The sequence below is a fragment of the Kwoniella dejecticola genome, chromosome 10, assembly GCF_000512565.2.
Source record: "Kwoniella dejecticola CBS 10117 chromosome 10, complete sequence".
NCBI classification, from domain to species: Eukaryota; Fungi; Basidiomycota; class Tremellomycetes; order Tremellales; family Cryptococcaceae; genus Kwoniella; species Kwoniella dejecticola.
Genome location: NC_089310.1, coordinates 1,327,565 through 1,349,386, shown reverse-complemented (window position 1 = coordinate 1,349,386; position 21,822 = coordinate 1,327,565). Strand labels below are relative to the sequence as shown.

Below are 21,822 nucleotides of genomic sequence, written 5' to 3'. Positions count from 1 at the left end.
TTGTTGTCGTTGCTGTCGATGAGTGAATGATGGAGTGAGGACTTGTATGAGTAATGGTGGTCGTGTGGGAGTTGGATGATGATGTAGTGGCGCGAGCGTAAGTCAGTGCTCGACCACGTGTTTTGACGACTGCAAGTGGCAAAGTGGCGTCATCACTTGTTTATTCTCATTCGACAACAAAGGAAGGCCAGTAAAGAAAGGCTTGAAAGGATGCAATGCATGATGGTCGAGATTGAAAGGCGTTGAATGCGTAGATACGTGAATGCGCAGAAGAGTGAATGAGGATGTATCATATATACTATAGGGCGTGTTTTGGTACGTTACACATCCCACATATTGCCACCTGTGCAGGTAAGGACGTTTGCGCATGAACCAATTCTCTCCGCAACATGTTCGACTTCTTTGGATCCGGCAAGCAGTACCTCAGAGATACAGGTCAAGCAGGAGTTTTCCAGCCGCATCTGATGGAAGCTCATAACGCTTCCGTCCAAGGCATGCAATTCTCCCGACATGTCTACTACAGCATGATCCTTAGTATTGCCCTGGAGTCCTTTGGCTGAAAGGAGCACATCAGAGTCTTCGGCCGATCATCGAGCGAAGGAGGTCTCCTTTGTTCTGAGATCCAATCCAGTAGTCTGCTTCTGGCCAATATTACAGTCAGCCAGAGATTTGATCAGGCAGACTGTGCAAGATGACCCGGCTACCATCGATTTGACCTGGATAGATGATTTGAATGAAGATCTCTTCAGTCACGAGCACAGAATTCCGTGGCAGCTGCACGGTAGAATCGACTTGAAGACCTTGCTAGCATATCTCACCAGAAATGCCAATCCCATTCTATCGTCCCCTACCTGCCCATCAAGGGGTATACGGGCGCGATCCTCTTCCCGATGACAAAGCGAAGTTCCTATCCCGAGTCGTCTTTCAATGGGTGACGCCGATTATGAGAGCGGGATATTCTAGGCCCCTTGAGGCTGAAGGTGAGTAGATTGAGCATCATTCGTATTCATCTACTGTACTGTGCTTCGTGAACGGCGATTGAGAAAAGCTCGTTATCTGATGACGTGCGGTAGATCTCTGGGCACTTACAAGCGATCTGGAATGCAAGACTGTGAGTCTCTATGGTATCTCTGTTATCAAAGGCCGGGTATCTGAGCTATAGAAGTAGGGCGAGGCTGATGTTAGAATCCGAGCAGATCGCAGATCGATTGCAGGCGAATCTATTGGAGCAGTCTCACGCGAAGTCATTTGCGGGTGCGACTGACGAGAACAATGATGAGAAGGCGTATACACCTGCTCATTCAGGGCAAGATGGGAAGCGGCACCAGCAGTCTAGACGATCAAGAGACAGCTTAGCCATCCTAGATACAATTGACGGGTACTCCGTACAAAACCCTTCCGTCAAGCTTGAACCTGTTTATCCTGCTAATTCTCGCTCTTCTCGAATTATTCGGTCCGACTCGAATGCCGGATCAGAAACCACGATCGACCAGACTTCCAAGATTCCTGCCTCCGGCACAAGCAATGGCAACGGCAAGCGTGAGACTCCAAAGCGGGCTCAGCCTAGTCTGCTACAAGCGATGTATATGACGGTCTGGTGGAGCTGGTGGAAAGCAGTGATCTTCAAGGGATGTGCAGGTGCGTTCCGTTTGTACGTACATCGTTCAGATGATCTCGATGAAGTAGTTTCTTTCCTGGCCGACAGGGTCATCAGTCTTTTGGTGAGGGGAAAATCACCTCTGACTTTAATTTGATGCTGCGTCTAGCCGGACTCCAAATCACCGCTCCGCTCGTCACCAAGCTCCTAATCGATCAACTCACCTTATCTCACGCTGACACCTCTCAACAAAATGGATCATCTGCCAATCCCCCAAGATCGATTGGATACATGATCGGATTAGCGTTCGCGTTGTTCGTAATGGTCCAAAGTGCAAGTCTGTTTTCGTATCAGGCTTTACAAAGAGGCAGCGTCGTTGGGTTCATGATGAGGGCTGCGGTACGTTCGATCTTACCTCGCGCAGGGTGATCTCGAGGCTGAGGATAAGTGGTTGGAGCTGAATGATGGGAATCAGCTCATCGACTTGATTGGACGGAAATCCATGTGAGTGTGTGATCACCTTTGTTCGTACTGAAATTGGAGAAGCCATATTGTGTATTTTGAGGGGTATCGACAGCTGATCAGGCGTGCATACCGTATATGACAATGTGCTTTCTAGGAAGTTATCAAGTCGCTCGAAAGTCGAATTTTCCACGGGGAAGCTAACTACTATGGTCTCCGCAGATGCTTCTTTCCTGGTAAGCTGGACTCGCGACGTTCTCTGGACATACAGATACGTTCAGACCCGCTCAAACCAACTTGATGGACCGCTGACTGGATCGCCATGTGCTTGGGATTCATAGGACTTCTCAGCTCCAATGACCCTTGATCTGGTTGTTCAGCCGGTGCAAATCGCTGTAGGACTGGGATTGTTGATTTGGACATTGGGGTATTCAGCTTTAGTCGGACTAGCCGTGCGTACATTGTTGTACTACTGCACATTCCTCCTCGTTGATCGCCGGTCAGCATCCCGCGACAATGACTAATTGAATTGTTTAACTATGAACAGGTATTGGCTCTAGCTGGACCTTTACAAGGTGAGGGATTCTGCACTCGCATTCGTAAGATCAAGGTAACGGTCCAGCTGATACATCGTGACTCAGCATACATGTTCACACGGATGATCCATACCCGTCAATCTCAGCTCAAATACGTCGATTCCAGAGTCCGATTACTCTCAGAAACCATCACTTCCATTCGACCAGTCAAGCTATTCGCATACGTGCAATTCTTTTCTGAGAAAGTCAACGCTATGCGGAGGAACGAGTTGGTTTACTTGAGGAAGAACGGATTCAATCGAGCGACGATGAACGCTACGATGGCTGTTATACCCACCTTAGCTGCTGTTTGTGAGTACAGGTGGATAATACTGAATTTGTCCTCGTGGCCCTTCGTTGCACGCAATGACAAAAGACCTCGTCTTCCCCTGTGGCCGGATGCTCAACTCTGAACGCTGACTACTGACTGACTATTCGGATGGTTATTCTGTGAACGTTGTGCTGTACAGTGACTTTTGTCACGTACGGTCTGACCGGCCATGAACTTAACGCAGCTATAATTTTCTCCGGATTACAGTATTTCAACGTCTTGAAAACTCCCATTTCGTTCTTACCCATGTGTTTCACAGCTGTGAGCGATGCTCTGGTCGGAATCCGTAAGTGCGGCCCATACTTCTCTGAACGCTTTAATTTGATCGCGCGCTGAATCCCGGTTGATGTTTCCCGTTGATGCTTGCAATGGGATGTTGATAGGTCGTATCGGGTCGCTGTTACAAGCGGAAGAAATCCCTGAGAAGCTCAATATTGATCACAGAGCTGTCTATGCTATTGAGATCAAAGGTGATTTGCAGTTCGAGAGTCTGCCTGAACAGGTAGAAAAGCGTATGTCAGCAGAACTCACTCAGAAAGACGAGAAGAATCATCAACCGGACGAAAGTGGCCCATTTGCACTGAGAGGAATCGATCTCAAAATCCCGCGGGGTAAATATCCATCTTCATTGGGTGCAGGTGACGATTGTCGAATTTGTATACTGACTAGATCTCGCTTGTACACTGTAGGCTCCCTGGTCTGCATAGTGGGCAGAGTAGGAACCGGTAAATCGGCTTTGCTTTCTTCCATGATTGGCGACATGCGTTCGTTGTCGGGCCACACCATTTTTGGCGGATCAGTCAGCTACGGTACGCGGTCTCGGTCTCCTTCACAGCCCAACGAAGACTTGTGAGCAGGAATTCTACTGAAAAAGCCGTCCTAGTGCCGCAACATGCCTGGATACATTCGGGGAGTGTACAAGACAATATCACTTTCACCGCCACTCCGGACGAAATCGATCATGACAAACTGAGAAATGTCATTGATGCCTGTGCTCTGAGGGATGACATTGAATCTATGGCGAACGGCGATCTGTAAGTCTCCCCTCGTCTACTAGGGGGACTGATTTCGTCATCCAACTCACTCACTGGGAGTGAATATGTACTGTATCCCTCGAAACACCTCGCTCCATGCTGACTACCCTGGATCAGGACTGACGTAGGCGAAAAAGGGTTACTACTATCAGGCGGTCAACGTCAAAGGTTATCCTTAGCTCGAGCAGCTTACAGTCAATCCTCAATCGTATTGATGGACGATCCCCTCTCAGCCGTTGACGCTAATGTGTCTCATCATATCTTGAAAGAATGTATACTCGGGGGGCCAATGATCGGTCGAACAAGGGTGATCGTAACTCATCAGATGGATATTCTGCCTCACGCCGATATGATTTTGGTCATGGATCGTGACGCTTCTGGAAATGGTGTGATCGTACAACAGGGCACTCTTCAGGTTTGTCGTCCTCTCTATACTCTTCAGGATCAACTAATTGACCTACAGTATTATCGTGTGCTTACCGGTCGACTGTGGATCAGTCATTGAAAACTCAAGCAGGACCCTTCCAGGCGTTTATCGCAGATTCAACGCACAATCCCTCATCGCCGTCGGTGAGCGCTACAAAGCCTAAAGAGACGGCGGAGAAGGCTACAAGGAAAGAGAAACCGGCAACCGTGGAAGGGATGGAAGAAGATCGACAGATAGGTGCCATACCATGGACTGTGTATTCGACGTACTTCAAGGCGATGGGAACGGTCATATGGCCAATATCATTCGGTATCATGCTATTACTGACTCAAGCGGCGACCGTGGGAAATAGTCTGTGGCTTGGTTGGTGGTCTGCCAACAAGTTCCAGCTGGGTCAAGGGGGATATATGGGTATATACGGTGGTACGTTCAGCCTCACATCATGTGACTATTCAAGCCCTTGTCCTGGCTGATATCCTTTTTCTGTGGTCCAGCACTGGGAATTGCTATCGGTTTATTTACTGTTAGTTGGCTATCTGACTGGCTTCGGGCGGACTGCGATTGTGACATCGAGTAAAAGGGGCATTTCAGACTGACTGAATGGCTGTCTGATCGGATCAGTGGGGTGCTTCGTATACCATGTTCGTGGCGGGATTGAAAGCTTCTTATCGGTTATTCGAACAGGCTTGGGAGCACGTTATGAGAGCTCCAGTGAGGTGGCACGATCAAACACCAGTAAGCTCCTCTCTTGTCTACCGCGACGAATCAGCGAATGACGCTCAGCTAAATCTAATAATTAGAGCGGGCGGATTATCAATCGTTTGTCCAAAGGTAAGTTACTTTTTCCCATTCAGTGTACCGTTGATTGCTGATCATGATACCGATCAGACATCGAGATGCTTGATGATCGAATGGCGTTCTCTTGGGAGACTTTGCTCGTGTAAGCGAACCGGGATTCATTCTTCACTGATCGACGTGGGCGAATGCATCACTCCAATGCTGATTATCTTGGTACGTTGTCTATGCAGCAACGCTCTCGCGGCAGTCGGTACATTCGGCCTGATTCTATACACGTACCCTTATCTAGGTATCGCATTCGTTCCTCTAGTCCTCTTCTACGTAAGTCCGCTTCAGCCATTACCACAATATCCGACTTGCCTGTTGACTTCTTTGATGGGATCTTCCGCCGTGATGCAGTGGCTGGCTGGGTCTTACTACCGTCAGACCTCAAGGGAAATCAAGCGAATCGACTCGATTACTAGGTCTCAAATATACAGCTCATTCGGCGAGCAGGTAAGGGGGCAAGTCACGTCGTTCTGCATTCTTCGCTGATGCCTGTGGTATGTGGCGTAGCTCGCTGGATTATCGGTGATTCGAGCTTTCGGGAAACAAGATACATTTGAAGGAAGAATGCAGAGCGCAATCAACCTTGAGGGAGTGAGTCGTCCAGCCGAAAGCGCAGACGGTTGCTGACCTCGATAACTCTGATATATAATAGCGAGCTTACATCTTGACGGTTGGTCGGATTTCGTCTGCGATGCGATACGATAGCAATACTGATTGACAGACACCGTCATTCAGCTTGTGATCCAAAGGTAAGTTGATTGCCTGAGATGCAATTTCGCTATCAGTGCAATCAGTACCAAGCTGAGATCTTCTGAAGATGGCTCGGTGTCCGTCTCGACTTGTCGTCTAACTTATTGATATTGGTGATATCCTCTCATTTACACCTTGATCCGACAAGTCGACTAACGGTGCCCCTATGATCAGCTTATCGCCATTTTCGGTATTCTGTTCCGTCACTCTGTCCATCCAGCTTCTTTCGGTGTAGTCTTCTCCTATGCCCTTTCAGCCGCCCAATTGTTTTCAAACCTCGTCTCATTGTATGCCCAAGTCGAGTTGGAGATGGTACGTCTCCGACTGCCGGCCCTTGTTTCATCTGAATCCATGTCAAGCCACCTTTTCTCCCTTGTGTGTACATCTGGTGTTGACGTCCCTTGTCATTTCATTGATGAATCAGAACAACGCCGAGCGCATTCTGCATTACACCACTCTCCCCCTCGAGCCAGCCCCGCATCTCCCTCAAGACCCTCCAGAGTCTTCTTGGCCGACTCAAGGCGAGATGAAATTTCGTAACCTGTCACTACGGTATTCCGAGGCCGGACCGTGGGTACTGAAGAAGCTGAACTTCAACATTGGAGCAGGGGAGAAAGTCGGTGTGATCGGGCGGACAGGCGCAGGGAAAAGTAGTTTGGTAGGTGCTATCATGCGTATGAACGATATCAAGGGGCAAATAAGGGTCGATGGGAGGGATCTAACCGGATTAGGTTTGGATACTGTGAGTCATATCCCACAACGAGTCATCAGTTCTACCTACCTTAGGTCAGCTGAGCATCGCGGCGTGAAACGTTTGCAGGTCCGAGAACGAATTGGGATAATACCTCAAGATGCATTCTTGTTCGAAGGTACTATCCGCGATAATCTGGATCCCCAGCAAATCCATTCGGACGAATACCTCAATTCTCTCTTACACCTTATCCACTCGGATTCGTTGTTGCCTTCTTCACAAGCGACCAAAGACAAATTCAGGTTGGATGCACCGGTGAATTCAGAAGGTACCAATTTTAGTGCAGGTGAAAAGCAACTCCGTCAGTATATCTCTGAGACTTCGTTCCCGCGCAATTCAGGGAGAGTGGTCTTTGATGCAATGTACCGTAGTATCGTTGATTCGAGCTTTGGCGAGAGGAACCAAGATCTTGTTACTTGACGAAGCGACTTCGTCGGTCGATCCAGAGACGGATGCTCTGATACAGCGTATCATCCAGAATCACCTTCATGGTGTTACGGTAAGCTGAACTCATTCGCGAAGTTTCATAGATTGGATAGTGAATTTAGCTGACGACGACCGACGCGCACAGTTAATCTCCATCGCACACAGGTTGCAGACAGTAGCCTACTACGATAGGATCCTAGTCCTTGATCAAGGCAGAGTTGTCGAAGTGAGTAGAGCCAGAGACCGTCAATTTCCAAAATCACAGTTCACGTCGGAACGCAATTTCTGCTGAATTTCCATGGCTAGTACGATACCCCGCTCAGTCTGTACGATGTGCGTGACTCGATCTTCCGTCAACTATGCGACAGGGTAGTAAGCCAATCCAAAGTACTTGTAATGACGTCCCGGCGCTGACTCCTTCTTCATCAGCACCTTCGTCGAGTTGATCTACTGCGGCTTCGTCACGACGCATTGTATGCTGTTGAAGCTTCGCGGGACGACACCTCGCTCTTCAACCATTATACTGTCGCTGAAGCTTGGGTCCAAAATGGCGGGGTTAGGATATCCGAATACAGGGCCTGATGGTTTGTACTGGTCAAGGCCCAAAGTTTTCACGGTGTTCAGTAGCAGAGGAACTCCAATCAGTACGCAACGCGAAGCGAACAACAAGTACATCCTTCCCATGTATGCGGTATTGTAGATCTACCTTCTAAGTCTCTAACCATCTTCCAGTCCTTCCCACCCTCGCTTTATCGCTATACTCACTTCACCCTCCCTTCTTGCAATACCTAAACCACCAGGATTGCTCGATATTGCATTTTCAATTTTCAGATAACTCGATTTCGTTATCTCTAATATCTCCTTATCCGATGAATCCGGATGAACATGCACAGTGAGAGTTACAACTAACGGGGCGCCATCTTCAACGTTTCGCTTGCCCAGAGGTATACCGTAAGGCGAAGGATATGTCGACTGCGCCTCAAAGGATTGCTGTCGGGAGGGGGTTGATGGCGGTGAAAAGAATTTGCCCTGATCGAAAGTAGGTGAAGATGCCAATGAATTCGCTCGAGAATGCGATGGTGTAGGCGGATATTTCTCTTCGAATGATCCTTTTCCCGCTGTGATCGTCCACGTTCTCATTGTACCTAATCCAACAACCCTGCGGTCTTCCTTAATTTCCTTCAAAGCTTTGCGCAAGGACGACATCTGAGATTGGGAAGCTGGTGGAGCGGTTTGTAAGAGCACATGGGCAAACGCCACCGTCGGCGGGTAGGATAGAGCGCATGTCAGGATCGTAAGAATGAGGGAGATGAATGAGTCAAGGGAATGTAGTGCCGACCTGTCCCACATCACGCGATTCAGCTCAACCGATTACTCAGTCCGAGTCTCCTATCTTAGAGCTCGACTCACGGATGTACGAGAAGACTGCTGATTCCTATTCCAGCACTGACTCCCGCGATCGTCAGACTGAAAGGGTTGGCTAGCAGCGGCGCAAACTTGGCAACGAAGGGTACCGAGAGGTAATTCGATGTGAGAAATAACGTCCCGACAGCTACGAGCAATTCGGGCAGATCAGCTTTTCATTTTCATGTACGACGGGCAGAAAAGAAGGATGAACCCACCATCGACCAGCTTTCCGTGGTTGCCTGAGCGGAGCCAGCAAATGTACTAGCTATGGCTGCGCAAGCCAACAAGAAATGAGGGAAATCTCTGCTCGTCATATATTAGCTCATTTCATTGCACCTGCTCATGTCAATTCGGACAGACAGCTTACCTCTCATCGCCCTCGATAGCAGATTCACCGTGTCCATGTCCCCCACCAGAATGATCATGCGCCCCTGCACCGAGTATCACCTGCTCGATGGCTTCTTTGGCGATATATACGGCAGCGAAGACCAGAAACAATGACTGAGTAAAGTATAGTAAAGACATGTATCTCGATGGTCTATACACCACATTCACACATCAGTATCGCTTTGGCGATCTTCTTTGTGTCACCGCAAATTGATCGGAAACGGAACTTACCCGTAGGGACGCCGTATAGTGTTATAGCCTGACCCCTCATTTCTAGCAACCATTTCCACCGCTACACCCAGAGCGTCGAAGACAACTAAATATCCTACACCAGCTAAGCACCTCCAGCCTGACATCTGACCTTCTACCCATAAAGCAGCTCCGATGAGGAACTCCAATACAGCGAAGGACAGGTAGAATTGTTTTCTCGGATCAGATTTCGATGGAGGTAGAGGCGATAATGTTGGTGAGGCTGCACTCAGGCCTGAGACGCCCAAAGAAGGCATTGGAACAGGTGCTGGAGTCGCTTCTGGCCCCGGAGTGGAAGGCGGCTTGGGCGAAGGGGAAGTAGCGAGAGAGGGATTGGTTTGAGTGGGATCAAGGAAAGAGAAGAAATTATGCGATAATGAGTGTTTGTGCTATTTCTGAGTCAGCAAGGACCGTCTCTACCAAAGAATCTTCTGGTAATCGATACTCACATGATGCCCTCTCCTCTTACTCCGCTTGACATCTGGTGTCTGTAAGCCATTCTCATCTTGGGGTGCACTCGCTTGACCAAAACTCCAATTCCCCGTTCCACCAAAGACATTTCTCTCGCCGCCCGCACTAGGCATAAGACTTTCGTTCGGTTGAACAGGACTCTCCATGAGAGCCGGACTGCCATCGGGACGAGGGGGGATGGGGTTACCAGGTTGCGGAAAGAACAACGATAGGTTTCTAGCATGTATACCATGTTGAGGCGTAGGGTCGAATCTCCGTTCGTTGTTTCTTGGTCCGAGTGGTGACGGCACGTCCAAAGACATCTTTCTGCCCCAGGACGCCGATGCACTCAGCCCCGCCGAAGAAGGTGTCGCCTCTATAGATTGCCAAGCGGGCGATGCGGGAGCCCCTTCCATCGTATTGAAGTTCAGGCGGGGTCGTGGTGAAGCCATTAATTCAGGTAAAGCGTCCCCCTCTTCTCCTCCATCCGGCTGCTCTTGTTCGATCTCTGTAGGTGAGGACAACGAAGGCATCATCATGCCGCTGATGTTGAGGCCTTTTGCCGAAACTGGTGCCGAGCTGCTGGTGGTAGAAGCTGATCCGGGTATGGGTACCACTTCATCCTCGCCTGCATTCTCAATTCCCGTCGCTCTCCGCAAGAATATTGGTGGAGGCGCCGGAGCTCTGTTGGCTGTATTTGACCGCCGACGAGAGAAAGGCGTTGGAGAAGCAATGCCATTCGGTAATAATCCTGGCTCTACTGTGATGGGCGGTGCAGCCGCTTTGCCTTTTCCTTGCGGGGTATCATCACCGTTGAGTGCCGATGGCGCCTTAGAAGTAGAAGGGGAGAACACATCCCCGTTTTCTTGGTCTTCGGACATGGAGAAGGAGTAGAGGTAGGGTGACGCGAGTGAAGAGCGTCTTGACGAATAGCTCTGATCAGGAGTGGGGAGCGACGAGTCCGTCGTGGAAGTCGAGGAGGGCGAAGGCAATGTAGGCATTGAGAGATTGGATCTCTCGGATCGATGTGTCTGGGGCAGGTAGATGAGTGACGCACAAACCCTGGTGGATGTAAAGGTTCGAGTGAGATGCACAGTGGTTGATCCGATGTGTACTTTAAGGTGACGCTTGGACCGCTGACAGTGTGTCAAAGGGCGATTCAATCCGAATTGAGGTGGAGCTCGACGCGTTCAATCTGTTGATTTGTAGGGTTTTTTGTTTTTGGATGTCAACGATATGGCGCTCGTGAAGGCATACAGGTGTATAGTGATATTATCCTGATCGATACAGTGTGACAGGTCTTCTAGAAATTCCTCTAGCTTGAAAGATGGAAGATCGACAAAAGTTAGTAGAGCTGTCGGGCGAGCGCACGTTCCGGTCTGCTCGATTTGACGTTCAGGTTGAGGCGCGTCGAACGTGTTCTCCTGGACTTCTACTGTCCCGCTTTTCCACACAGGTCAGCCGCGGGATCTGACGAGATGGCCGTGGAGATGATGGGAGTAGTGATGGTCGATCATCTAATTCTTCGAGCTGAGAACGATCTGCCAGAGCTATTCATGCCGTCTGAATGGATATAACTACGGCAAGCTCAACGCATGACCCGCTAGCTGGATTTAGCGATTTAGCTCATCGCAAAGGTAAAAGACACGTGCTTTGCCTTTCTCTTGGCACCCACGGCGAGCTCCGTCCGTCTTCTCAGTCTGCTCCACTGACAAGCACTTTAGCTTTCATTTCATGTCATTTGCATAAAGCCATGTACACAACTATTTTACGAGTACCAGACCACTGATACGCTCCTCTCGCAACACGATCAACGTCCTTACAAAGATATTGTGGATCTGAGCGCTCGATAGCCTGCTTAATCCCACCAGAATTTGGCGAACCAACCCCAAGGTCCCTTGGTAGGTTGAGCTTCGGTCTCGGGATTGGCATCTGCAATAGCGATGAATTGCCCGACTGGTACCTGTGTGAGAGGCACGATCTTGGTCTTTTTCCACAACTTGTATCCAAAGTAAAAGACGATCATGAAGATGACAGAGAAATAACTGGAAAAGAAGTCGGAGACATCCCAATTTCCAGGTAACTGCATGACCAGAAAATCAGCAATTGATCGAGTCGGATGAAGGACATGGGGACTTACGAAGGAGTAGAAACCACCAGTGATCAGGACTACAAATGAACCCCACATTGTGTAATGGGATATGAAGGGTTGCAACGGAGCTGACCAAGGCAATTTGGCCGGCGCTATACCCTGGGCTTTCATAGCTTGACGAACCCTCAGCGAGATGAAACCGATGACGATCCAGATACACAGAGTAGAGGACGAGTTGATATTGGTCATCCAGCTGAACACGGTCGCAGCACCACTATTGAGGGACATGAACGCCAAAAGTTGGAAAGAACCTTGGAACAAGACCGCCAAGTAAGGGATACCGAACCTCGATACCCGAGTGAAGATCTTGGGAGCTTTACCGTCCAAAGCGAGGGCGTAGAGCGACCTTGATCCGACTAACATACCGTGATTCCCAGAAGACCAAGCCGAAGTAATAATCACAGCATTGATGATGGAGGGTAGAACTTTGACTCCAGCACGTTGAGCGGCAATGACGAATGGCGAAGAAGCTGCAGTACCGGTAGATTGAAGGAGGTTTTTGTCGTTGTAAGGTACGATCAAGCCGACGATGAAGAGAGTGACCATGTAGAAGATGAAGACTCGGATGAAAACGTGTTTGGCAGCTTTAGGTACGTTTCTTCGAGGGTTCTTAGTCTCGGCAGCAGCGATAGCGAGAGATTCGACTCCAGAGAAAGCGTACACGGCGTTGATCAGTGTGAGCCAGAAACCGCACTGTCGCATGTCCAACATCAGTAACAGCACAAAAGCTGGAAAAATTGTATGTGCCGTGTACTTACGAATCGACCACCAGCAGTACCGGTATAGTAATAACCTTCGCCGAAAGATCCAGGATCTTTCCAGTAACGGAATCCGATTCTATCCGTTCCTGGAATACCGCCGAGATCGTAGATGAGACCAAATAGGATGAGACCAAGAATCAACATGATTTTCAGCATCGAGCAGATAAGCTCGACTTCTCCGTAGATCCGAATGAGGAACAAGTTGGTCATGAACGTGATGACTATGCATCGCCGTGTTGTTCAGCATGGCAAATCGAGGGAATAGGAGAAAATGAAAGCGCAGAGGGAGACTCACAGATACAGATAGCGATCCAAATAGCAGGACTCAAATCAGTCCAATACGTCATGATAACAGCGACCGCCGACCATTCGGCGGGCACAGACACGACTGAGCCATAGAAACAACACCATCCAATCGCGAATGCCAGCGCGGGATCAAAGAAGAACTCAGATTGTCGGACGAAAGCTCCTGATATAGGCGCTAATGCTGATAATTCCGCCAAACATCCCATGACCGACATGACGAGCGTTCCGACGATCCCATATCCGATCAGGGTACCCACGGGACCAGCTCGTCTGATACTCTTTCCCGATCCTAAGAAAAGACCTGTTCCAATGGCTCCTGCTAGTGCGATCATCTGCATCGCATACATGTTCCATCAGCTGCTGTCTCTCGATGAGGCAATTGACCAAAAAAGAAAGAGAAGACATGACATGACATGGTCATATAGAAGTAAAGGCGGGATAGGCCGAAACCACTCACCTGGATATGCCTCTGAGATAGACCTCTGTGAACCCTCTCCTCCCTGACCAACGCAGGGTTGACTCCCTCGGGTATGACATCGTAGATCGTATCTGGTGCTCTGTCACCGTCGACAACATTGGTGCCGACTTCGATATCGTACGCGTTCGATAGATATGCATCCGCCTTGTTCTCAGCTGATAGAGAGGGGTCTTCGGTTATACCCCCTCGATCTTTCTCCGTCCGATCCGGTCGATTTTCTGTTATTGACATCTTCCTGGTGATATCTCACAATTGTCGGTGATCAAGTAGCGAGTCCAGCGCAATTCGCTGAAGATATCAACCGAAAATAAGTTGGAAGGGAGGAGTGACAGAGTAAGTGGAATGAGGGCGTTGTGAGATATATACCACGCATCTTGCAGAACGCTTATCTCTTACCTCCTGCTTGGTCTCGTGAAGCTACAGAGTGATCATCCGAATATCCTTGCAAACGCAAACTTACCGACGCTTAAAAGCTGATAGCTGCTAGCAGAGACCACACGGTACAGTAAATTACACAGAACTTACATTAATTTGCCGAGATCTTGGGGCGAGCAGCCAACCACGATTCGCCAAGCTGCGAGCGGGTCTATAAATAAAATTACGGGATATTTTTTGGCAGGTGATAAGATCCAAATAGGACCCTGAAAGACAGTATGGAGTATGGGCGGATGGGCGGGGGGAAGGGGTAAAAGCCGGACCGTGAGGGGACAGTCACAGAAGAGTTACATACTTTTCAGATCCAAGTGGTGTTGCATTACCGTCGCGTACCGTCCGCTTGCATCTAGTGTTCTGTACGCCAATTCAACTTGGAGTCGGATCAGATCAATCTCATTGGATCCGTTGATTCTCATATCGTCCTGTTCTAAGTGGTTCGTTCGGTGTGTCCTTATCATAATGACAAACGCGCAGGACGATCTAACGGTACCTTGACTACTTTAGCGTGCCGTCGTGCTCCCATCATGCATCAAGTAGTCTAGATCATCGTCATTGATCACTCTTGTCGCACAGACGAGGGCCATGAATGATGGGCGAAATGACGACTTGGCGACGGCTCGGTCTGTATTCCAAGGGTCAAAGAGTTTCCAGCTTGTCACAGTATCATCACCTGATGATGTATTCATCGCCCATCTTACTGTCGGAATACCGTAATGCAAGAAGACTTGCCTCTCTGGAGGTATAACAAAGATGTATTGTGCCTATCCTTATTCATACGCTACGCTATTGTCTTACCCAATGCTGCCCACAGTCTTCCTTCTTCTTGTTCCATCCAAGACATAGGTCACCCAGTGACCTTAACGATTTAAGAGCGTGGGCTATACATCTCTTTGTTTCCGATCGACATCCTCGACTGCACCCGGTGTCTGCGCCTCTTCTTCAGCCACCAAATCGCCTTGCACCTGCGCTTGTCTCTTGAAATCCCTCGTTGACAGATACAGTATACCCAGCAAACCGAGGAACTGGAGAGCCGTGGCTACGGATGCGGCAATATTACCTTTGTGCACTGTCGGCTGTTCAGTCTGCTTGAAGAGCAGTACTATATACAACACGCTCTCAACTTAGCATGACTGGATGGACAGGGACTCAGCATGGCAAAATCACTCACGCGGTAGCCAAGCGTTGAATGAGACTGTACAGTATCGTCGAGCAAATGGTCAGTGCAACGTCCTCAACTTGAAAAACACCAGCCTAAAAGCAAGAACAGCTCACAGGCTACAGAATTGAAAGTGCCCATGACGATCCCTCTTTTCTCAGATGATTCGCCGATGATCTCGCTGCACCCTGGCATCGAATCGCATCATTAGTCTCGAGCGTTAGCGAAGCGTGCCATCAAGGAAAACTTGTGACGTACAAGCATACAGAAGGCCAGGTGTACAATTGACGACTCCTGACAAGTAGTACAAAACCCATCTTCCAGCTCGATCATCCGGGTATACTGGGAGTCCCGCAAGAAGCGCGCAGTCTATACAGTGCCATAACTAAATCATGACCCCTCTACAATCAGCATATGTTGGTATCCTCACAAGTAATTGAAGACGAGATGGGCTCACAGCGACAAGAAGTAAAGGCGGCCATCGTCTACCGCCGAGGAGGTTATCGCTGATCCAAGCGAAACCTAGAGCAGAAACGATTTGGGTCGACCAAATACCGCATGGATAGCTATGAAGAAGTACTATCATTAGCTTAGATACCTCTCGAATCGAGACGTCAGACTTGCTGTTCAGGACTTACTAATTTATCTGTTCGACCGTGTATTTCGGATCTTTCGAATATTTCAGCCAAAAGGACATCGATTGTTGAGGATCTATCGACAATTCCACCACACATCATTAGCCTTTATCCACAATGACCCCGCCGAGTCAAAGGTAAAAAGGGGAAATCCAACCAAGTCGACTCAACTTACTCTGTGAAAAGATGTAGCAACTATACACAAACGTGAATACCCAGATATGCCAAGTACTCAATATATTCCAAATCGCTTTTTTACCCAGTCCCCCTTTCTTCGGTCCCTGTCTCCTCGCAGCCGTCAGTCGTCGACGCGCCAAGTCGATATCGCGTTGTTTGAATATCCAATTGGGCTTGATATTCCATGGTAAGTCCGGTATCAGGAAGAAAGCGGAAATAGCAATAGGAATCGAAATTATAGCGTCAATCGTGAAGATCCATCGCCAACCTGCCATCCCGTGGGTCCCGTTCAAGGTGCGATATACGCCCGCCTGCATCACACCGGAAAGCAAGGTCCCGGCGGCGGTGGCTGCTTGGAAAATGTTGGATCGTTTGCCCAGCTCGTCTTTGGTGTACCATGATCCGATTAGGAAGACTGGATGCAATAATCAGGATGATCAGCTTCCTGTGACTTAGAATTAGATTGATCAGAAGTTTACGTGATGGGGACTTACGTAGACCAGGGTAATAAGCTGATTCGAAGAGACCGACCATGAATCGGATGAAGCACTGACAATGTACAAGAAAGTAAGTGAAAGACTCGTCTGTCTCTGCGAAAAGGAAGCTGGCCACTCACGAGCTGATGCCAATTCTTCACCCAGGTTGTGCATAACGTCATGATCGACCACCCGAATTCAAGACCAAAGACGATACTGCACGGCAGAGCGAATAAGCAGGGGCATTACAGGCACATCAGATGATGTGGAACACTCACTAATGCGGAGACACTCTGTTTAAGAGGATATTTCCAGGGATCTGGCCAATCACATAGCCTCTACGACGATCTCATCAGCCTGCCTGTTCCGCTTGACAAATTTATCTTCTTCATTTTCAGACTCACACAGACCAAGCGGTATTACTGTAATTATACTCAAGACCGAACATGCTTAAATCCTCTCTGCAGAACGACGAGCATCATCAGTATCACCTAATTTCGGCAGGACAAGTGTCGGTCGAGCTCACTTCATACCACTGACGACTGCGAACCCATAATGGTGGTGTCAGCAAATATATCTGGTCTGATCTCCACGAAGAACTCACAAGCAGTTGATAAATTGGTTTGATCGATATATCTCATGATCAAGCCCAAAGTCGAGAAGACCAATAGAGATAGATCAAGCCGGACCAGCAGGCGTCGTTCTACATATGGCTCTCGGAAATCAGCACAATAGGTCCAAATGTGATCGAAGGCATGACCAAATGCTTGTTCGAGCGATCGTGTAAGACAATGCTCACCTTCCGGCGCCTTCCCGAACGAATCCCATAGATAGTAATACCATGGCTGTCTCGTCTTTTGAGGGACCTCATACTCCTTTTTGGGCTGTAAAGACATGGCGTCGGTTTATCTGGGTTTTAAGAGAGGATTCCCAAAATGATCAGATCAGGACTTTAGCAAACAGATAGACAGCCGGGATATCAAGTCAATTGTCTTTGACCGGAATGAAGAGAGGTACCATATATGTGCATCATCCAGCACTTTGCATTCTGACTTTTCGATACGAGGACTGCTCAATTATTTTCGACATCATGTCGGGTGAGGTGATACGAATGAGAAAAACCGAGTCCGATCACGTCAAACTAGCTCATCCATGTTGTGGATACAGTAGTATTGGTAATCCCAAACGACCAATGAAAAACGCTACTGCAGTTAAATGGACCGGAGAGTTCGATAGGATATTTTTGGATGAAAGCAAAACGACGTGCTTCAGGTCGTCTGTTGGACAAGGCGAATGAGCAGAGGCAATGTCGGTCATTTTGTGAGGTATATCGGTGGTGCCCGAGATAACGATAATGTCGTGCTCACTATTGGCGACATCTTGCGCCATCCACGCTAGTGGTCCTTGGTATGTCGTGTTGCATTCATCGTACGTCCGTATGCATGGCGGCGTAAGAGAATGAACGCAAGTGTACGAATGATCCTCAGTATATCTAGTCTAGTTATCTGTTTGATAAGGGGGCCGTGATGCATTGTTTCGATAGACCTCTCACTCTTCCACTCACAGTACTGAGAAGAATACACCATGAGTCCTGTTGCCACGTACGAACCATCGAGTACGACCTCAACCATCGAGTCGCTGAAAGCTCAAGCCCAAGTACAGGATACCAAGAAGCTTGACATTCCTCCATGGGTCAGACCACCTCTCACCAAAGCAGAGCGTTAGTCATCATCTGTATTCCAAATACCTATCACCTGGTCAAGGTGAATGTGAATTTCAGAAGTGAGGCTGATGGACAGATTGTGATAATTTACTCTACTTTACAGTGCCTTGGGCCGAATTAGAAGAGATCGATCTGCGTCTTCTCGATTCTTCAGACCCCGAAGTCCGTCAAAAATTGATAGCAGCCACGAAGAAAGCTCTGACGGTAGACGGTTTCCTCTTCGTCACCGGTACAGGCGTTTCCTCAGAAGTCCTCGAGCGTAATCTGGCGATAGCACAATACGCCATCACCGGTATTCCGTTTGATGAGAAGTTGCCGTACGCTGCCAAGTTGGAAGAAGGGAGCTATGCGGGATATAAATTGAGGGGGATCTGGAAGAGGGATGGAGGTGTTCCCGATAATATCGAGGTGAGCACGATAAATTACACGCTCCCTAGCTCCCCTTTTCCCTCTGGGGACATGATCCATAAGAGAGTCGCAAGACGATACGAGAACTGATACCGATCCTCGATCGTCGTAGCATTACAACCTTGAATCTTCGTCATTCGAAAATGCAGAGACACATCATCCCGCCAAACTTCTCCCCCTAATACCCGAGATCAAAGCCTTTGCTGAACACACGTATTTCTACGTGGTTTATCGGATACTAAAATTAGTGTCTCTGGCATTGGAATTGCCGGAAGATTATCTTTGGGGATTACACGATCAGAATGGGACCCTAGGACACGCTTGTCAGAGGTTCATGGGGTATTTCCCTCGAGATGAAGGGGATGAAAAGGCGACTGAGGGGATCTGGTCGAAGGGTCATACCGACTGTGCGTTCTCCCTTTCTCAAGCCTCTCTTCCCCTCAGAAGTTCTGGGTCTCGCACTATTCCTGATCCATGCTGACCATCCTGACTCGGCTCGCTGCTTCGTATGCCCAGATAATAGTATTTCCCTACTGTATTCCCAGCCTATATCGGCTTTGCAGATTCTGACGCCGCAGAACGAGTGGCGATGGGTCAAACATGTCGAAGGAGCCGGTGAGTCGGCATCGTGCCAGAGACCGAATTTTGATCAGCTTGAGGGATATGGTGCTCATCGATGGCATGTTGTTTGTTCTTAGTGGTCGTCAATACCGCTGATGCGCTCGAGTGTAAGTAGCTTCTACCAGCTATGAATACCCGCGGGATACGGGATATGAAACACGAGACTGAGCACAGTCCAATGATGAATGGTCGCAGTCCTCACCGGCGGGGTGTTCAAAGCTACGCGACATCGAGTCATCCGGCCTCCAACCGACCAAGCAGATATAATCCGATATATCCTTATCCACTTCGCACGAGTCAGGCGGGATCTCGAGCTGAACCCCCTTTGGGATTCGCCTTTGGTGAAAGAAAAAGGGAAGAACGCGTTCCAAGATCGGATTGATGCCGGTGGGACAGCGCCTACTCAGGATGAGTGGTTGAGAGAAAGAATCAGAAGGACCGGTCATGAGCTTTGTGAGTGTACATCAGACGTATCTATCATCGTCATCATCATCATCATTGGTGGTGGAGATGAGCAAGACTGCTAAATTCGTGTGTATTGGCTGGATCGCAGATGATAATAACAAGAAGACTGCGCAGGGTCGAGTTGAAGAAGAGGTTTTGGGCAGAAAAGTCGAATATTATGTCTGAAGATTGGTCCAGTAGATTGTTAGTTGTGACATATGCTATTTCATGCATGCTTTTTCGAGCTTGTTGTTATATCGCTCGGTGCCGTCGAGAGTAAGAACGGATCACTGGTGTCGCAATAAGAGATCGGAGCTCGCACGGTTACAATTTTCCCGAGCTCCCTTCACAGCATACCCCAGCGGAAAGACCGGACTTGCAATTGATATCAGCTTGACCACCCTCTTGGCGATAGATCAGACCAGTCGCTTACCTCTTCCTTCGCACAGAGGCAAGACGTCCTGATCGGCACATCCGCTACCGCCAAAGCGACGTCCAATTGTCTCTTCCAAATTGCAGCTTCTCGCTTCCTTCCTAGCTTTGTCAAGCAATTATGATATCCGAATAACGACCAGACATTATTCGGATGTTGACATGCTCTCGGCAGCGCTCCACTAATCCCCAGATCTTCTTCGTACACCGTTGCAGCTTCTTCCGTCCTCCCTTGTTCTAGAAGTAAGGCCGCCAAGGCATGTCGGACAGGCTGCATCCATCCCCAAGGTTCCGCATATACGATATTATCGTATCTCCTCACAGCTTCTCTCAGTTGCTTGAAGGCCAATTCGAAATTTCCTTTTCGATATTCGATTTCCCCATCTAACATCGACTCGCCTACAGCTAAAACCGCCTTGCATGTATTCGGATATATCATCCTTGAATCTGGAAACCTGTCCACTGCCTCTCTGTACCGCTTCTGCTCTCCTACTGCTTCTTCCACCTGTCCAGTAGCTGCGAATGCTATGCCTCTTGCATAATGTAGAGTCGCCGTCAAGGTACAGTAAACCTCCTTGTCTTCTGGGAACGGAGTCGAGAGGATTTCTTGCCATTTACCGAATCTCACAAGGATGTGCGGGCGCACCGTCAAGAAGTATTCTAACCAATCTGCCATAGGGGGAGACTCCACTTTGAGGACTTCATAAGATAAGGAATTCTCCATACCGTCAACAGCTTTCATAGCTTCATGATATTGTCCGTTGAACATCGCCGCGTATATGATCGTATGATAATCGTGGACTCTGTAGAAGGTGTACAGTCCCAGATCACCGCTCTCCGTCCTATATTTCTCGTCGGCGACTACTGCATCCCAATTGGAACTGATTGCCCTTCGATAATCCCCTACCAAGATATCTATATGACTAGGCATGTGTGTTAGATGTCCTCCTTCAGGCGATAATCTTCTAAGCCTATCTCCGGGGACCAAGCCTAGTTCAGGGGTGGGCGACATCTCGATATAATGGATGTACAAATGCAATATTCCAATATGATTGTATCCCGCCGGCGTGTTCAACGCTTTATCCAAAATAGCCTTAACTTCTAAAGTACGTGAATCCTTGGCCGGTGTGCCGGTCGATATATCCCACAATGCCCACGGAGTGAGATTCATCAGTGCGTCCGCCGTGAGAGCTGTTACATCGATATCGTCCGGAAATCTTTGATGTAGATTTACCATGGTATTGGCGTAATTGATTTCCCATTCTTTATGCGTTCTACTAGCTCTATCAACAGGGAACCGCGTGCCAATTGCTTTTAATAGACCTCTTTCTACTTCCGTACCATTTTTGAGTCTCAGGCCTTGTTCTATAGCCAAATGGCATTTCTCGACTGTCCGCTTGATGTCTTCTTCGTCGAAGACTTCCCAGGGTTTATTGTAATTTGGACCGAGGGAATAAGCTAGTCCCCAATACGCTGCTGCGCAAGCCGAATCATGAGCTAGAGCTTGCTCGAAGCACTGAGCAGCTGCTGCGTGATTGAACCCATATGCCCATCTGAGTCCCCGGTCGAACCATTCTTGAGCGTCCGGTGAGGTGGTTGTGACGCGACGAGTGAGAGTACCGAGGTCGTAGTATGGTTCACTGGCTGGTATGGGCTTTGGCAGGTCGTTCATAGTGGGAACTTCGGCGTTGATGGGGTGTTCGGAGCGAGACTGGTGTGATTGATACCCATGATGGACACACTGGTATGTGAGCAGAAGGATGAGCGCAAAGAGAGGAGAAAGTAGTGTCGTCCGAAGTTGATAGCGTGATTACGCACCACTCGAAAATACCGGATAGCCGAGATTGTGATGGCCTCCACATCTGTCTGGGTCCGACTATTGTATCACTAGATGTCCACTTACAGAGGCAAGCAGCTGACTGTTGA

At 48.7% G+C, this 21,822-nt stretch overlaps 6 protein-coding genes across 6 annotated transcripts; 2 read left to right on the top strand and 4 right to left on the bottom strand.

Moving 5' to 3' along the window:
* Window positions 1-823: 823 nt before the first annotated feature.
* I303_108034 (uncharacterized protein) lies at window positions 824-7,781 on the top strand (the record flags this gene model as incomplete). Its single annotated transcript, XM_065969742.1, has 32 exons — window positions 824-980; window positions 1,074-1,111; window positions 1,197-1,638; window positions 1,767-1,996; window positions 2,073-2,101; window positions 2,217-2,295; window positions 2,401-2,511; window positions 2,607-2,634; window positions 2,701-2,946; window positions 3,105-3,251; window positions 3,349-3,576; window positions 3,655-3,774; window positions 3,849-3,999; window positions 4,117-4,414; window positions 4,498-4,849; window positions 4,921-4,949; window positions 5,048-5,161; window positions 5,227-5,257; window positions 5,315-5,366; window positions 5,455-5,545; window positions 5,624-5,719; window positions 5,780-5,863; window positions 5,925-5,942; window positions 6,008-6,021; window positions 6,090-6,135; window positions 6,197-6,334; window positions 6,447-6,764; window positions 6,843-7,074; window positions 7,145-7,272; window positions 7,345-7,425; window positions 7,506-7,571; window positions 7,629-7,781. The coding sequence occupies 32 exons, from the start codon at window positions 824-826 to the stop codon at window positions 7,779-7,781; spliced, it is 4,347 nt and encodes a 1,448-aa protein (XP_065825814.1).
* Window positions 7,782-7,916: 135 nt separating this feature from the next.
* On the bottom strand, window positions 7,917-10,693 carry I303_108033 (uncharacterized protein; the record flags this gene model as incomplete). Its single annotated transcript, XM_065969741.1, has 7 exons — window positions 7,917-8,538; window positions 8,610-8,679; window positions 8,742-8,751; window positions 8,822-8,909; window positions 8,974-9,144; window positions 9,225-9,631; window positions 9,692-10,693. The coding sequence occupies 7 exons, from the start codon at window positions 10,691-10,693 to the stop codon at window positions 7,917-7,919; spliced, it is 2,370 nt and encodes a 789-aa protein (XP_065825813.1).
* Window positions 10,694-11,550: 857 nt separating this feature from the next.
* I303_108032 (uncharacterized protein) lies at window positions 11,551-13,620 on the bottom strand (the record flags this gene model as incomplete). The annotated part of the gene is made up of 5 exons (XM_018411283.1): window positions 11,551-11,775; window positions 11,833-12,537; window positions 12,603-12,826; window positions 12,901-13,243; window positions 13,369-13,620. The coding sequence occupies 5 exons, from the start codon at window positions 13,618-13,620 to the stop codon at window positions 11,551-11,553; spliced, it is 1,749 nt and encodes a 582-aa protein (XP_018259951.1).
* Window positions 13,621-14,702: 1,082 nt separating this feature from the next.
* On the bottom strand, window positions 14,703-17,164 carry I303_108031 (uncharacterized protein; the record flags this gene model as incomplete). Its single annotated transcript, XM_065969740.1, has 14 exons — window positions 14,703-14,923; window positions 14,993-15,016; window positions 15,097-15,168; window positions 15,239-15,365; window positions 15,438-15,546; window positions 15,619-15,691; window positions 15,791-16,207; window positions 16,287-16,341; window positions 16,409-16,484; window positions 16,547-16,606; window positions 16,673-16,729; window positions 16,795-16,810; window positions 16,873-16,971; window positions 17,068-17,164. The coding sequence occupies 14 exons, from the start codon at window positions 17,162-17,164 to the stop codon at window positions 14,703-14,705; spliced, it is 1,503 nt and encodes a 500-aa protein (XP_065825812.1).
* A 688-nt stretch (window positions 17,165-17,852) lies between these two features.
* I303_108030 (uncharacterized protein) lies at window positions 17,853-19,650 on the top strand (the record flags this gene model as incomplete). Its single annotated transcript, XM_018411281.1, has 7 exons — window positions 17,853-17,988; window positions 18,095-18,399; window positions 18,512-18,806; window positions 18,916-19,014; window positions 19,098-19,127; window positions 19,216-19,473; window positions 19,574-19,650. 7 exons carry the CDS (start codon window positions 17,853-17,855, stop codon window positions 19,648-19,650), a joined length of 1,200 nt encoding a protein of 399 aa, XP_018259949.1.
* A 202-nt stretch (window positions 19,651-19,852) lies between these two features.
* On the bottom strand, window positions 19,853-21,568 carry I303_108029 (uncharacterized protein; the record flags this gene model as incomplete). The annotated part of the gene is made up of 1 exon (XM_018411280.1): window positions 19,853-21,568. The coding sequence occupies one exon, from the start codon at window positions 21,566-21,568 to the stop codon at window positions 19,853-19,855; it is 1,716 nt and encodes a 571-aa protein (XP_018259948.1).
* Between the last annotated feature and the right edge of the window lie 254 nt (window positions 21,569-21,822).